At 39.5% G+C, this 17449-nt stretch overlaps 1 protein-coding gene across 3 annotated transcripts in view; it reads right to left on the bottom strand.

Annotated features, from left to right (window-relative positions):
* Window positions 1–1563: 1563 nt before the first annotated feature.
* Window positions 1564–17449, bottom strand: part of OSBPL2 (oxysterol binding protein like 2) — a 39678-nt gene continuing 23792 nt past the window's right edge. For all 3 annotated transcript variants that reach the window (XM_075516894.1, XM_075516892.1, XM_075516893.1), the window contains 10 exons: window positions 16526–16660; window positions 15351–15448; window positions 14449–14631; window positions 11429–11536; window positions 10032–10121; window positions 9248–9371; window positions 7186–7314; window positions 6329–6452; window positions 5553–5643; window positions 1564–4325 (listed from right to left, as the gene is read on the bottom strand). In XM_075516894.1, coding sequence (XP_075373009.1) covers window positions 4223–4325; window positions 5553–5643; window positions 6329–6452; window positions 7186–7314; window positions 9248–9371; window positions 10032–10121; window positions 11429–11536; window positions 14449–14631; window positions 15351–15448; window positions 16526–16660 — 1185 coding nt within the window. In that variant the 3' untranslated portion in view covers window positions 1564–4222. The remainder of the gene's footprint in view (window positions 4326–5552; window positions 5644–6328; window positions 6453–7185; window positions 7315–9247; window positions 9372–10031; window positions 10122–11428; window positions 11537–14448; window positions 14632–15350; window positions 15449–16525; window positions 16661–17449) is intronic.

Genomic DNA, 17449 nt, shown 5'->3' with positions numbered 1-17449 from the left:
TCGGGCCGGGCCCCCCTAGGCCGCCGGGCCGCGTCCCCCCAGGCCTCCCCCGGCAGGAGACGCCGCTCCCCCGCACGGGGCGCGGCCGAGCCCCAGCGAGAGCCGAGGCAGGCGGCGGGCCGGGCCGCGAGAAGCCGAGGACCGAGCCGAGGAGCCCGCGGCGGAGCCCGGCCGGGTCCGGTCCGCGCCGCCCCCCGCGCCGGTACCTGCCGCCGCCGCCGCCGCCGCAGGCCCCGCGCCGCTCCGCTCTTCCTGCCCCGCGCGCCGGAACCCCGCCCGCCGCGGGGCGGGGCAGGGCGGCAGCGGGCGCCCCCGCGGCCCCGCGCGGTTGGACGGCGCGGCTGCCAGTCAGGGGCGGGGGCCCGAGGCGGCCTGCTGTGTCACGGCGGCGGAAGATGGCGGAGCCCCCGCCCCGCCCGCAAGCAGAGGCCGCAGCCCGGCTCTTCTCCAAAACCACCTTTATTCCCACTTACAGCTTTACAGTGCAACAGTCGCGGCCGCAGGCCTGTACAGAGCAGGGCTGTCAACAGAGAGGGTCATTAAATATTACAAAAATAAACCCATTTCACGGAAGCGTCTCTCCGGCAGCCGGGGACAGCGCTGCTGTGGGGCTCCGAGGGGCTTCGCCCGGCGGGCTGCAGGCTGGCAGCAGGGGTCCGGCGGGTGACCTTCACAGAATTTAGGTATTGCTGTAGGGTGCAGGTGTCCCGCATCTCGGGTGTCTCCAGGAGCCGGAGCGCCTCGGGTGCGGGCCCGGCGGACGGACACGGTTATTCCCAGCAGGAAGGCGCAGAGCAGCTGCCTCCCACCACCCCTCTACTGGAGATGGTGGGGGAAGAGTCTCGATTTCGTTTTTTAAAAAACTTTTTTCGACCAAAAAATTTACTGAGAAATTAATTACGAAACAGGAATAAATACTGCTAATTAGTTCTGGGTTTTCTGGCTAATTTAGGGTACATGCTTCCTGTCCTCATTAATCTGGGTACCAATAATTATATGAATGCCTGATGTCTGAAAAAGCCGCTCCCCATTTACAATATGACATTGCCTCAAAGACAAAGGCAGACGCTATACAGTAACTATAAAGTTAATTTTTCACTTCCACTGCATTTTTTAGTAAGAGTCCACTCACTCCCCTGTTCCAGCCGCCCTCGGCCTCTCCGCCGTCACGCCAGCGTGAGGCCCCACCGCACCCACAGCCCTTCCTCTTCCCTGCCACCTCGCAGGTGTCCAACGCGACTTCCACACCGCAGGTCCCGCGCTATCACCGCTCTCGGCGTACGCCGCCGTCACCCCACGCTTCTGACACCCGACGTACCGCAGGGCAACAGGCTGCCAAGGAACAGAGTCCACCCGCGGCTGGGAAAAAGTCGATGGCGGGGCAGGGGTGTTCAAAGCTCTGATTTAAATCATCTTCGTCTAATAAGCATCACGGCGCAATCAAAAAGTACAGACCCGGAGCTGGCTGAACAAAGCCAGAGTCATCTCTAGCCGTCCTCTTGCCCTACCAGACAGCTGCCCTGGTACGAAAGTCTCACTTACAAAAATCTCTCTGTCACCATCTAGAGGCCCAAAGGGTATGACGTATTTATTATAATTTCTTTCTAGATGGTTTCTCTACATAGCTGTATTAACATATACTAACACAGTTATCTTATATACAGTGTTTAATCAAGTTATAAAAGTGACATTCTTTCAAAAGGTGCAAAGTTATTAACGTTCTGACACGTAAACTACTGAGGCGAGATCTGCATCGAAAATAAAACTTTTTCACTTTCAGAGCAATCGAAACGCGGCACTAGGAGCCCCATGGCTAGCCAAGCATAGACGTGTTGGCAGTGAGGGGAAAGTATTTTGTAAGTCTTGTCAATGAAGAACAATAAATTAAAAAAATGGATTTGGAACGAGTATGAAATTTTACTAAAAGCTTCACACTAAAGGAAGGGGAGAAGGGGGTAAAGACATAACTAATGAACTGTTCTTACTTTAGAAATCTTCCCAGTTTCTTTTTGAATCCCTTGAAGATTCTATACTGAAGTTTGGATTAAGCGCGTTGTTACAATTTTTTCATGCTTTCACATAATGAAAAGGGTTTAGGTCTTTCAATTTAAATCATAACTTGGACGAGAGGGATGCTAACCTGTACACTTCTTCTTATAAACAGAGTATTTCTTTAGCAATTACTCTACAGTTTTTCCAGTCAGGCAATTTCTATTTATATGTACTGTTTTAAAAACACTACTCCAGCATTAAACATACTATTTAGTTTAAGCACGTTTTAAACTCCCATGAGATGTTAAACTGGCTTAATATGTGAATCCTTTTGATCCTCACCTAACAAAGGGTTCCCTACGCTGCTTGCAGCAAGTTGGGTAAGGGGGTTACAGTGCGTGGCACGGTCACTAAAGTTCAATTTTTTATAAAAAGTATTTTTATGCTGTCCCATATGGGTCAGCAATGTCTTTTTAAAAGTCAAGTGTCTATGCACTTACTAGGAACAAATACAACCCTACTGTCTGCACCGTATTACCAAGCCTCGCTTGCGAGTCCTGAAGACTTGCAATCGGCACAACGTACGATTTCTGGCAACCAAATAAAGTTGCCACCAGCACGTTTCAGACTACGCCCTTATTTATTGCCTTTAAGTTTTACAGCTTCTCTTATTTTTCCAAATGAAGACAGCAACTACATCTCCCCAAAATTTAAAGTTAATCCGATCATTAGATGTACAATTGGTACATGAGGATGTTAATTTTCTTTTGCTTTTTAATCCTGTAGCTGGGAGAGAAGCACTTCAAGAATCTACTCTTTGGATGAAACCACAGATGTGTTTGGACATCAGTCAGACCAGTTGTTCCATGAATTCCTCAAGTTGCTGGTGCTTAACACCAGCAATTTCTGAATTACTGTAAACTTAACAGCAGTGTAGCCGCTCTCCATTTTTGCCTGGTTACTCAATTAAAAACTTTCATAAAAGAAGAAGCGACATTAGTTTTGATTACTGGACCTAATTTTTCAAGTGTCTCTCCCCTTTACCCCCCCAAAGTGTACCACTTGAAAGAAAATGAATGCGTCAATTCAGTAATTGGTTATTTCCAGTATTATATGGCTTCGGTGGTTCGATATGGAACAAAAATATCCCACTTTTTGACAGCACGTGCTCACAGAAAACTTGTAATAGGTATAACTCTGCCAAAGCTGTAAATTGATTCTGCTTTTTCACAACATACAAAACAGACATGACCTAATAATGAAAAACATGCAAACCAAAACTTCCCCAAGAATATGAACCTGTGTGGATATACATACCAAAGTGCTTCCAAATAAAGGTTTAGTCTAGAAGCATACATAGTGCCAAAGCTGCCAAAGGTAGTGCAGAAGATTTAAGCCTCCAAGTGGTAGCAAGCAATATATTTTACATTGTAACCACCTCTACATTCCTACAGTTGCTTCAAAGCTTCTCATATTTTAAGAACAGCATTTGACTTCAGAAAAAGCACACATTTTAATGTGCCGTTTCCTTCTCCTAACGTATGCTTTCTGTAATTTTATCACAGGTATACAGTTTAATGCTCACAGTGTCCAAAAGTTGTGAAGACTCTGTAAGAGATAGCTACAGTTTGAGAAGCTCCGGTTGTTTTTTGTTTCCCCAAGTCTCTGAATTAATCAATCTTATTGAGAGAGAGGGGCCAGGAGCTCCAGTCCCCACGTAGTGCTACATACCGTATGGAAGTTCACATGCACCTCTTCACGGGGAGTATTGACAGTACTAGATTTGATCCTGTTGGTACCGTATTAGCTTTTCATCCCTGCTCCAAGTTCCAACACCTTCAGATTCTTCACTATTGTACTAAGTAACAAGGATATTATCTCTATTTTAAGTTATGTAGTTTTCAAGGATGTTATGTGCTCTACCAGATACAGCGTATCTTCCTGACAAAGAAACTAGGGGAAAAAAAAATGAAGAACCAAAGGTCCCTTTGAAAATTAGTGAACACATGATGATTTCAGGTGCAGCTTTATGGAAAGAATGCAACCACATTTAAATATTTGGCAATCCAACATTAGTGATAATTAAATCCTTGATTGTTGACTGATAGAATTTTTGTTAAAATTTACTTAGAAAAGCTGGTTTTTGCTATCAACAAAACCAGAGTAACTGGCTTGGAATGAAATCTAGTAACTAGATGTCCAGATGAGATGAGCAATTGGCTCCATAATTTCAGTATATGTCTGGACAGTCTGAGAAATTTCTATCAAAATAGCCACCTGAGTACAGCCAATCTGAAGTCCCTGTGTATGGGTTAGTGCCTTGATGAAACCATCTGTAAAGAAAAAAAAAAAAGAAAGAAACAATTAAAGAACAAAGCAATCAGAGTGAACAGTTATTGATGGGGAAATGAACAACTTCGCTGCTTCTTTCACAAAACATTGTAAAAAGACACTGGTGGTTCTTATCAGAAAAAAATTCTCAGGAAATATTCTGAACATGAAAAATAAGGCATTAAGCTTCATACACAGTTATCACACCTTATAAAGCATCCTTTTTTAAAGGTTTTTTTTTGTACATAAAGTCAAGAAGGAGTATGAAATGGATTTTAAAATTGCTGTCCCATTCCAAATAAAAATAACATTATACTCTAGATTATATATTGATTTTATATATTAATTTTTACTTTAAAAGAACACCAAATCAGTTACACAACCCTTTCTGTAAACCTGTCCAAGCAGGAAACAGTTTTCTTCTGTGGAGCTGTACTTTGCACAGAACATTAACAGATGCTCACTTTTTAGCTATGTTGACTGAAAACCATTTTATGTTCTCTGGAAGAGATTTTCAAAGGCATTAACTGGAATTAGTCTGTAGCTGCTCCTCCAGGCTTTGGGAAGAGAATGCTTTCTCTTCTGAATTTCATGAAATCATGGGAGCATCCCAAAGTTCTTGCCTTTGAAGGAAGCACCTGCAGCAACTGGCCGCGAGCGTACGCTTGACTGCATAGCATTGGCATCTGTGAAAAGCAACCAGTGGGAGCAGGAGCCAAATCACACATTACTCCCTGATGCATTCTATGACTGAGAAGTCACTTGAATACACAATCAAAAAAGCAATTTCTGAAGTATCCAAGCGAAGAAGTCCTAAGAGTGTGAAAATAAAAGGCCCTAGAGGGCCACAACGTCTTACTCAACTGCCAAAAGCTGGACAGGAATTGGTTAAAGGAGAGATGAGACTTAACATTTTATTCATTCAAACAAAAGCATGACCTCTGTAGGTTTTCAAAAACAAACCCCAAAAAATCCAGCATTACCACAGTAGTTAATTATGACAGGTTTCAGCATTTATTATTAGATAATTTCTCCAGGACAAAGTTATCAGCAATTTTGGCTTCCAGCTACATTATTTAATTGTTGACCTCGCAAATGCTTTAAGTGACACTACAAATTGTGCTGTCATGCAGGAAATCAAACGCACACTGTCTTGAATAAAAACATTTCAAGCAGTATACCAAACCACTCCAAGCATTAAACAAATGCCCAACTTCCTTCCCCCTTACCGTGTCTGCCACTCCACTTCATCATTTGCACGCTCCTTGCGAGCAGCTCTTTGTTTCTCTTCTAGTCTCTCTTTTTCTTTGCTAGCCACATCTAACAAACATTTCAAGAGGAATAGGTTACTTAGCAAAATAGAAACAAAACCACAGAAAACACAGAAAAGACTGCAGAGAAATGAAATATAGTTCATTTAAGCAAGAGAAAGCATTTGCTGTACACAATCTCACTGAATAATGAAAATCTCAGGCAACAAAAACCTAAAACCGTCATTTCAGAAAAGTTGCTACTATGAACACAGAGTCGAAACTGAAATTTTGGTGTTTTATCTGTCAGAAACAGTGCACCAAGACAGCAGGAAAGAACTTAGATTAGGCATAACAGAGTGAGTGATTTTTTCACTATTTGGCCATGTGTTTTTTCTGACAAACACCAGAGCAACAGAGCATGTCTGTTCACCACGTGTCTTTCCAGACAAACCCCAGAGCCAGAGAGCGTGTCTGCCAGTTCCCCCCAAGTTAACTAACATGCAAATACACTGTAACATAGGATAGCAGTCTTGGGACCCGCCTTGGACACATCTGCTCTCCCAGACTTTTCTGGGAGAAAATAGACATCATACTTTGTTCAAAAGCATGTTCATTAACACAGGATGAAAAGGAATTAAGGCTGCTCTGGGAATGAGAAACTGAAGACAGTGTTCCTGTATCAACCAACCTCCCTTCAGTCATCCCTCTCAAAACTTACTCATGTGAAAATATTTCCTCCAGCAAACACATACCCATGTTTCCGTTTTCCATATTTCTGATATCTGGACGTAGCCGACAGTCAGTGGGAGCTAATATTGCTTCCATGCCCTTTTCTAGCTCATTGAGACTCACGGCAAAACTGGTGAAATTGTACATCTTAAAAGCAAATTAAAGATAACATACAAGTTATTTTGGCACTGGGTTCCCTATACCGAATGGATACAACAGAACTTCCAAGAGAGATTACCGAGTCAAACCTTCTCCCACTGGCTACCCTGAAAGCAAGGTTCAGTTCATACAAAACTAGGTTTTTTGTTGGAGGGGAGGGATAAGGAAGGGAAGAAGGGGATGGAAATCACAGCTTTCATTTTAAGCAGTCATTGCTTCAGAGGATCAAGACAGATTTTCCTCCATATCTGATATTTAATGTCATGATTTTTATGAAAAAAAACCACCCACACCTAAAAGACCAAAAAGTCTTGTTGAAACTATTGAAGTTAATATCCAGCTTCCCAGTTACTGCACTTTTTGGAAGCCCGTCTTCTAACAGCAGGGTCAGCAGAAGGGAACATGCATCCATATTTTAGCCACTCTAAGTGCAAAGATCTCGCAGTCAGGTTAACCTAAGACACCAGACTCACACTGAAGCAGCTGCAGTCAGAGCATGCATTCTTTCTATCAACTTCGACACAACAGTGATGCTGTCGGCACAGGAACAAAGCAGAGAGCTTGCTGTAGTATAATTTTGCTGCTGCAGCAAGAACTGCCAGAGCCTGTCAGTATGCACGCTAAGGACAGACACTTCAACAAGGTTTCCCTTAAACATTACTCATGTTCCCTTGGATAAGTCACTAGTGATAACAATACACAGACTGATTGAAACAGTTACCTGTGATGAGTTTGGTGGCCTACAATTTATTCTCCAAAGCAATTTACTGCCTGGTATGAACTGCACCGTGTCTTGAACCTCTGGCATATCATCAGCCTCATCATTTTCAGATTTAATGACATCTTCACTCTGAAACAGAGATAACATTTGGCAGGGGAACAAAGGGAAACTGGAGAGTTTCATCTAGAGTTCTAGAGTGACTGTTGAAGAATCTGTTCAAATTTGAGATATTAAACACTATCCTGTACTTCAGCCTCACCCCTCACGTTTGCTTTTCCTCACTCTGTATACTGTTCCTCTCATTTTTATTGTAATGTCTTGCTCCTGAGATCTCTGAATAGTGTCCCACCACCTATGTACAACTTGAATGTCTGTTTAAAAAAAATTAATAATAGTAAATTAATGTCTTTCAGAAGTCTTTTCTCTAGCTTCCCTTCTATCCCATGCCATAGCTTAATTTCACCTAACGTGACTACTACTTCTTCAGGTTGAAATGAGCCAAGACCGCAATTTAAACCAGTTCCCATAATGGCCTAAGAAAGATAAATAGGGCATGCCTGCGTTTGGATATTGCTTCATCATTTGCAAAAGATTCAGATGTGCAATTAAAAAACAGATATGCCCTTGTTTCAGCCTGATTTCCTATGATCTAGATTCTAATAACTATTATCACTGCCAATTTTCTGACTATGAAGACTGTGTACTTAAGTTTATAAATACAGTTTTCTTCCAAGTTCCTTTGTTACCAGATGCACTGCTGTAATGCATATATAAAATCAAGCACAGTATTCTTCTAGAGGCTGCTTTCAGAATCTGAGAGAATCTGACTGTTGTACAGACAGACAGCTACACTGTGGAATTGCAGAGGATTTCACCATGAGAAACCATTTAAAACCACAACAACCAGAAGGGAAGTTTGAGGCAATAACATCCCAGAGTGACAGTATCACAGTTTTCTTCCCTCCCCTCACTCCCACCCTCTTTCTATTTTCTTTCTGCCCCCTCTGGCATGGCTCATTTATTTTATTCAATAATACCCTGTTAAGTTAAACAGGGCCTGTTTTATACACTAGAAAACAGCTCCATATGGTTAAGAGTCTAATTTCAATCATTTGGTTTGAGTATTCATTATTTAAAAAGACTCTTTTAGGCTACTTTCCATGTCAACATCTGGTTTACTGTTAGACAGTTCCCCATCTAAATATAGATTCAACAGGAAGGAAGGAAAGAAAGAGTTGATTTTCGTAAGATGAACAGAACCTTATTATTTAAAAAAAAAAAAAAAAAGAAAAAGAAAAAGTCAAAATATAAGCCTGTACCATGATGGAATCCAGAATCAAAAGCAAGGCCTGTTGTTGCTCTAGATTCTTCTGATGTGAATACTTTTTAATAAAAGTTTGAGCCTCTTACCATTAAGAGTGATTAGCTTCTGTTTAACTTCTCATTTTCAATGAGCAACCAGGGTGTGCAAGACCCTGTTGATATCAGGAAACCCAACAGTCCTCTGCTGCACCATACAACATTTTGCATTTTCCATACAACAGTGAGGCTTTGGCGGTAACATACCTGAGACTGCTTACATGTGATGAAAAAACCCTGCATGTTTCCAGACCCCTTTGTTGTCAAGGCTGTCTACATCATAAATTCTGAAAGGCTGCATCATCAAAAAGCATAACTGACTTAAAAAACATGTAATTTTTTTGTTTTATGCCCAAATCCTAGTATTTTTACATCTGGAGTTGGCAGCAGAGCCATTTTCCTCATTCATGGACTGGACAGCATCAGCTTGGGGGTTGATATTTGATGACTTCTCTTTGACAAATCTCTAGCAAACACCATTCCTATGAGCTCTCTTCAATACCAGCAGCCCACACTAAAGTCTACACAAGTTCAAAATGCAATGCCTTTTCATGGGACTAACACAGCCTGCATCCGACCCCTACCGAAAGACAGACTTTTAACCCTCCATTCACCACCACCTGACCATTTCCATAAATAGGATGTTTTCCTTTCATTTCTCGTATTTCAGTATCTTTTCTCCCTAAAGAATCCTTAACCTTACCGGCTTCAATTTCTTCTGCTCACCACCTCTCTTTTCATTCTTTTTGTAAGTCTCGTATGTAGTGGGATCAGTGCACCATAAGCATTCTGTCCATTTGCCATAGATCACGCACAGCTTCTTTCTGCTGCAGAGAAAGCAAAGGAGACTTAGCTTTTGCTTCTTATAAAGCCTTCTAAGCCAAGTCATGCAGATTCTGATCTATATTAAATATCCAGCTTCCTATTTTGTTGTATTTTATGTTTCTTTGCAGATTTCTTAGAAGTCAGCTAAGAAGTCTTAGCTGATAATGCAAAGAAAAGGTTTCAGCTTATTCCAGTCTTTCTGGCATTCAGTCCTGCGGAACACATCCTCATGACTTAGTCGCATGCTTTTGCCACTGTTAAAGTGAGCGTGGGTGCAATAAAGCCAATAGTTTACAAAATAGAGACTCAGAATCATGAAACAGGTTTAGCTTTGATTAAAAATTTCTAATAACCATATTCTCATTATTTTAAACTGAAGACTGGAATTGTGACTGTACAACAGTGAAATCAGTTGCAACCACTCTGCATGTTCCCTGGATACCTTTATTTCCAAAGACTGGACTGAAGAGTTTTTCTAATAACACTTAAAATGATCATCCTAGAATCAAGGGGTTTAATACTGACACAGAGAACAGAAATGGATTACAATCTGCATTGCTAGCAACTTTGCAGTCACATCAGTTGTGGTCACTATGCCACAGCACTACAGAAATTCCACAGTGCTCAGAAACAGAGAGGTCAAGAGGCTTTTTATCACTTACTTTTTGTCCTGAATGTATCCCTCTACTCTGTGAAGCTCTTTCCCAAACAGTCCACACGGTTTAAAATTAAGGACACATTTATCTCCAGTACTGTAGAGGAAATAAGTACATGCTTAAAGAAGCAAGCCCCTAAATACATTAGTACGTTTACTTTTTTATTTAGCTTCTTTTTCATATAGTTACAGTTAGCTGGGGGGTAGTTATTTATAACATTATTTTTCTTTAACTATGGTTTATTATCTGACCAGGGCATTAAAAAAGGCACACAAATTTCAAAATTCCACAAAAAGGACAAAAAATAAATCAATGTGCACATGAAGACATCAGCCTGTGAAAGCCAACTGAAAACATGACCATACTTCTGAGTTTCATGTATATCTAAAATTTATCAGAAGTACTAGGAGTGAAACAGAATGCAGTCTTGCATACTACTTAACCCACACTATTAACACACCACATTTCAGGTTAATATCTATTTACAGCTAATTGTAATGAGAAATAACTTTTACAAGTGACCTATGCAGGAAAATCTAGTTATGTGCATTCAGAAGTTACCTCTAAAGGCAATATCAAAAATTCTGAACTAAACACTTTACAAACATAAAGCAGCATTACATTTCAGCATCTTCCTTGCATTAAGATGTACATATATGTAAATAATCTCTCCCGGTGAGGTATCAGGCCAAGTTTCTATGTCAAGCACAAAGTATACAGAGACCATCCTGAGCCTTTTGTGCCAATGTAGGAGACAGGATTGTAGATTTGATGCTATGAGAAGTATCAAAACAGCAGCCCTGCTGGATTAAAGCTCCCATTTATTGACAGAAAAACATGTGCCAAAGTAACACAGTTTTCACAAAATTCTCTCCCTCGTCATTACAGGAGGTAATTTATTTTATGTAAGGCAGCTGGCAGAGGAATTGACATGCTCTAAGTTCACATTATCCTACTCTGCAGTCATTTTTCTGTGCTGTACCCTTAATTTAAGACATTCTCTATTTTCAAAACTAAGAAGAGGGCCAAATCACAATCAACATGATGGAGGTCCACTGCAAGCCTCCAACAATTATGCCATTTAATGGTTCTGGAGTTAAATTTGATTTCTGTTCTCTGTCATTAGGGCTGAATTTGAATGAGTAACTCACAAACGTAAAATCTTTGTATCCCATAAGCCATATAGCCCTGTGCCTTTTCATTAATACCATTATACTAAGTCCAGTCCAACAAATATTTTGCACTTGTCAGAAGGAAAAAAAGAAAAAAGACGACAAGACTTTGGACATACAAAACGAAGCTTCCTGTGTAGTCTGACAAAAATCAAAACTCTCTGCTTTGTAACAAAAGTGACCATGCACCAGTCTCTATAAGCCAACCCTCAGTTTCATGATTAGCGTTACCTGTGATTTACAATTTCTACCATTCCGTATTGTTCTAACCACAGTTTACCAATAATTACATTATGTACACAACAGGTTGGATTTGTCCATGTGTAAGCTTCATTATGTCTGTAAAGAAAATAGAGAAATAAATCATTTTCTTGAGTTTGAGATGGAATGTAAGCCTGTTTTCAGTTCTGTTCATGGCAGGGCAAAATATTTAGCACTCCTACGAACAGCCAGCAGTTAACTTCAAAACAGAAAAGAAACAGACTTTTCTTTATAAGCCAACAATGTGTTGTATCTAAATATTAGTGCAAGTTAATAAAGTGATATCCCCTTTATTTTTCTTCCTTCTCACAGAGTCGAAATAGCAAGTTTTACAGTTGCTGTGCTTTTGATTACAAATTCCAGCCCAACATAAACAGCAGTCCAGGGATTCAGCTTTTTTATTTGCACTTTTAAAGTTGTATGTGATAAAACATAATACTCACAAGAGAACTGGACTGACAAACTAACACCTAATAGTGTCTCTATTCAACTACTGAAGCAGCACTGCAAACTTCTTCCTAAAGCTCTTTCTTGTAAACCTCTATTATAATCTAGAGAGTACCTTTTTGTGATAAAAAAGCACTGAACAAATATTTGAGTCTTCTAGCAGAGAGGTTAGTCACTACCAGTTCTGACAAAGGTTTGATATGAAGACACTCCTCCTCGAGGGCTGGTCAGACTAACCCACTTGAACGATTTTTCATTTTACAGACACTGAGTGGTAAAGGCTTTTGAACCTGAAGAGAGCGACACAAGTCAGCAAACTGTGTAAGTGGTTTCAACAAATATGCCACAAGTTTCCACATCGGTATATGAGGCCTGCTCCAGTGTCACTGAAGGCAATTTTGGGTGTGTGTGTGGTCTGGGGGTTTTTTTGGTTGGTTGTTTAACACCAGTGGGACACGATAGCACTATATTCAAGCCTCATAAACGTGACATTTAAAAATCCAATTTATTACTCAATTCCATCCTTTTCCCAAAGGCTTACTGAGAAGAAGGAAAAGTCCTAGAATTGAAGCATTTTCCACTTAGTTTCATTTTGGTTTTAATGTTTCGTGAAAAGCTTTACAAAGACGAGTTAACAAATTCTAAATCCTTAAAAGACATTATTCTAAAAGTGGTCAAAATGTTAAACAACAGGATTCCTATTATCACTGGCTCAGCAGAGTCAAAAGCCATCTATTCTCACTCATCTTTCCATGCTGGTAAAAGAAATGCTGAAGTTACCTGGTTGGCAATCAATCCATCTTAGCAAAGCTTGCAAACTCTATTTTAATACAAAAAAACCCAGAAACAAGCAGTGTCCTCTTTGTAACAAATGCCTTGTACTTCTACTTCTAGTAAGTACGGAGAGAACACTCCGATTTAATGTTTCCAACTAGTCTGTCATTTTCCAGTACAGAGAAGAAACCATTGAAGTCTATTTTACACAGCAAATTGTCTTCAAGCATACTTTAGAACAATGACCACTCTTCAAGTGGGGAAAAAATACCAGAACCCCACAAATTCATCCCACCAGCCTTAGCACACATTTTTATTCATGAACTACTTGACACCAAAAGCCGTATAGAATAAAACAAAACACAAGACACTCATGGCCAGCACTGATAAACTGAAACACTTATTTGTGCTGGAGAAGTGAGGAAGAAATGTGTTTTCTAATGGAGGTTTTGAAAACATAGTCATGGTTAACATAAACGCAGTACTTAACATTGACTTGCAATTTTGCTTCCTAAAGAGTTACTTGTTCACTCAGGCCCTGAGCAGTTCTCAGACTACTCAAACCAACAGAATGGTATGAATCACAACACTGAGAGGCTCAAAATTTTATTTCAACTTCTGCTGCTAACTTGAAGCAATTATTTAAAATAAATACTTTAATCATTTATATTCCAGTTTAAATCTGTGCCCTGTAATTTGGTTCGGCAGAGCAAGAATTTTAATAGTCTTCTACATAAAGGCGCTCTCTCAAGCAAACTTCATTTTTGTCACATCTGCATTCTACACTAACATTCATAGTTCCTTCTACATTCAGAAAAAATTTCCTCTATTTCTATCACCATTTATATCCAAGACCAGTTCATACTTTCATAAGCTTTGGAAGATTAGATGCAAGCAGCTTGAAAATTAAACTATACTTTCAAAAGAAACTACAGGAAAAGTCAATGCTTGATATGGCAGGCAAGTTGACTCTTCATTGAAACCAAATGTCTAGAAATTTCATAAGACGACATTTCAGAACAACCTCAGAGTTAGGCCTGAGGAAAGCTTTTATAAAAGCACCTGTAAGCGTTCAATTGCAGAATACTTTTTCTGCAACTATTATCTAGTGCATCTTTGTGTCCTACTTGGGAAACCTCAAGAGTCTTTGTGCCGCCAGGGCACAAACCAACTTATGGAAAGTCACACAATTTATGAGAGACATACGCAATTAGAGACAAGCCTGGGAGTAATGCGGAGAGGCATTCTTGATTTTAATAGGAAGGTGATCATACACAGGAAGTGTTAAACAGGTGACAAGGCAATCCTGACAAGTTTCTCACGCTCCCTTATCGCACAGAACAGCTATTCTGAAGATGCAGTTCTTTCCACACAAACATATGCACACAATCAAAAGCAACAACAATATTTAAAAGTGAGACGAGCTTGAATAGCCCAGTAAAATAATTTTATCTCTCTATTTAAATTTTACACTCCTTCACAGAACTAGCTTTCAGTAGCATTCAATTTTTAAGACATGCTAATTTTCATAGTGGAAAAACAGGGTCAAATTACTACAGCTATGTGAGCATGGCATAACTTAAAAAACCCAGATCCCTGAAATTAAGCAGTGAAAATTAACTTGTAAATAAACTCTTACAACCTCTTCAGCAACAGGTTTTTAGATAATCACCTATGAAGAGCCAATAGGATGATTATCACTTATCTTTTTATTCAAGTAAATGTTAAGGAGATCAACAACAAAAAAGATATTTACTTCTCATACTCACTTCAGAAGCTCCAAAGTAATTGTTCCTCGAGGCTCTGCTTCTATACTCTTTCCCCAGAATTTTAGTTTGGGATAGATTGATCCATGAAAAATAAAGTCCTTATTGAGGCCTTCAGAATAAAATGCACTAATAGGTGGGTGGTGGCTGACTTGCTCAGATATAAACCTAAATCCTAAATCCTCCCTAGCAACAACAAAAAAGAACATTAAACAGTAAATATTTTTTTTAGTGTTACAAGAGAAAAGAGTTACTTGATACTTTAAAAAAATTTTGAAGGATTTTTAGATTAAACAGAAGGTGAGACTTTTCCTTGTCTAGTCCCATGACACATTTACAATTAATGAAATGAAAGAATTTGTACTCTGAACACTTTCTCTTTATACCCAAAACCAACCCACATTCAAACACCTAAATGACTTTCTATCCAGAGAGGCATTTGAAGAAGTTTCACTGAAGTAACTCATGAAAATACTGAAACTCTTTGGGCAGCAGGAGAAGGTCTGACTGAAAATTCTTTTCTCCACTGCAGACATGTCACCCATTTATTTAAGCAAGCTAGAAGTCCTTCAGACTAACTCCTCTATCTGACATGGTCAGCAAAACACTATTTAAATTAATTAATAGTGCTGGTCAGGAAATGTCTTTGGTGGAAGAACATGGACCAATTTTTCTCTGAATAATTCAAAGACTACTCTGCCTAAACCTAAAAATATAATTATTAGCTTTTATAACAACTTCTCAAAGATTTTGAGATAGTTTGGGGAAAATAATTTTAGCTATACTCAGAAATATATTTTAGTAGCTTTTTATTTCTTTCACTGAATAAACAACCAAACTAGTATGACAGTCTGCTAATTCAAGAACACAAATAGCCCCAGCTCCTAATTTAAAGTAATTATTACCTGGTTAATTCATAGGTTTCTCCTAACAGCGGGTTAAATGGTTTGCCAGTTCTCTCCCACTGAGAAGCTACAGCAGAAACTGCAAAAGCAGCTACAGCCTATAAGCAAATTAAGAACACATTGTTATGAGAACAGTACATTAAAACTCTAAGTTTAATATATTATATTTGTTGCACATTACACTATTTCATTATTCTTCCAAAAAGAAAGCACTATATATTGCTTAAGGCCAAACATTTGTAAGCCATAGGGTAAGTGATATAGAAGTGGGGACATATAAGCAGTTAATAAGAATCTCATTTCCAAAAGGAATTCTCTTCTGTAGTAAATTTTGTCAGGTTACACTCTGCCCCATGCTTCTCCACCTACCTCTAAGAGGACAGCCTGGTTTTTTATATCTACTTTTCCCCTATTTTGACTGTCCCCCACACTCAGCTCATTGGGAAGAGTCTTGCTTTTCCTAGTGTCAGGCAAGCGTTATTTCTAACACAGATAGGATTTCTTGAATCATACCAGCAGGTACAAATGACACTTAGAAGCTCCTGCAGGCTGATAAGCAGGGGTATGTACTACACAAACACAGAATACAAGATAAACATTCCAGTTTCACTTAAGTAAAAGCAGAGCTATGAGCAATACCAGTATAACCTAATGTACACAGGCCAGTTTTCACCATATTCAGTTCCTTGTGAAACCAGCCAGGTCCTATATTCTACTCCCAACAACAACCAGTTTTGGAGAAGAAAAGAGTGGTAAAGCTTGTTTCTGTCACAACAATTTTTCATCCAGTAACTTAAAAATCATGGAGCCACTCAAAAATCAATTTAGGGTGACTTAAAGCCAAGACTTCATCCTCACAACACATAAAACCACGAAGAGTCACAGTTAAAGCAGTCCTGAAAAGGGTTGAGGTCCTTGGGCATCGTCAGCTGTGGCACTCTCCTGCACTAGACTTTTGGCTCAAACTCTGTACACAGCATCAAGTGTGAAAGTGTCACAAATACCCGATACAGCCACTATGAAACAAGAAAATTGTCTAGACAGACAAATATGGGCATTCTTATGATAGCCCCAGAGAAAGAAATACGCTCAAGTAAGAAATTGTCTTAACATGAAAGATTTTGGGAGAGAAACACTTCTTCTGAACTAAGCAGAAGGTGGTAGCTGTTACTTACCTGCATTCTTTCCAGGGGGTCTGCATGACTGCAAGCCTTATTAATGAGGTATATATGTTCCATATATTCTGTTATCCGTTGAAGGAAGCTCAATGGCTCGTTGAAGACAATAGGCATCGTAATCTTAGACAGCTCCTAGGTAACAAAAGGATAAGTTAGTTTCTTAGACACAACACTAAGTTAACAACTGACAACAACAAGAAGTTTGAAAATAAGTTGTGGGTTAGTTTATTTGTAGCAATATTCAAAAGACGTTTGGCAAGCCTATAGTAGACCTCTAAGCGCTACAGCTGAAAGGGGCTAGAAGCACTGCAGAACCCTACTAGCAATCTCAAAGAATAAAAATCTTCAAAAATTGATCCAGCTAACCTAGTAAATTCAAGAAAAATGTTACCTTCTATTCCATGGTCTACATAAAACAGAAGAGGTTAAAATTTCTGTAGATAGCAGCAATAATGTGCCAACTAGCTCATTACTGATATTTAAGTACCATGCATTCCTTTGAAATCCTCACATACCTATTTGCATAAAAACTAACTATTTTACTGAAGTAACCACAAATTATTTTTTAAAAGGAACAGTTACATAAAGAATAGGATTTGGATTGCTCTAACGAATTTTAGTGGCTTCATTTAAGCAACCTGTTATTTGGATCAGAACGTTTCTCATTTCACATGTGGATACAAAACAGACATGACATTCACACAGAGATTTCCAATTCCCCAGGTCTTCTACTATATCCAAGCAAATTTAGCTGTTTAATTAAAAAGTTGCACTCATGACTGAGCACTAACGCATCATTTAAGTGCTTAAAACTTAGTGGAAAGGAGAAAGCCACCAGTTAAGTTAATGCAACGTTTTCCTCACATTGTCACAGGCAGTAAGGGAAAAAAATAAAAAGTTACCCCTAACTGACTTAAATTG

The sequence above is a fragment of the Mycteria americana genome, chromosome 14 (genome assembly GCF_035582795.1).
Source record: "Mycteria americana isolate JAX WOST 10 ecotype Jacksonville Zoo and Gardens chromosome 14, USCA_MyAme_1.0, whole genome shotgun sequence".
NCBI lineage: Eukaryota > Metazoa > Chordata > Aves > Ciconiiformes > Ciconiidae > Mycteria > Mycteria americana.
Note: the sequence above shows the minus strand (reverse complement) of the source record. Positions and strands in the feature narration are given on the sequence as shown.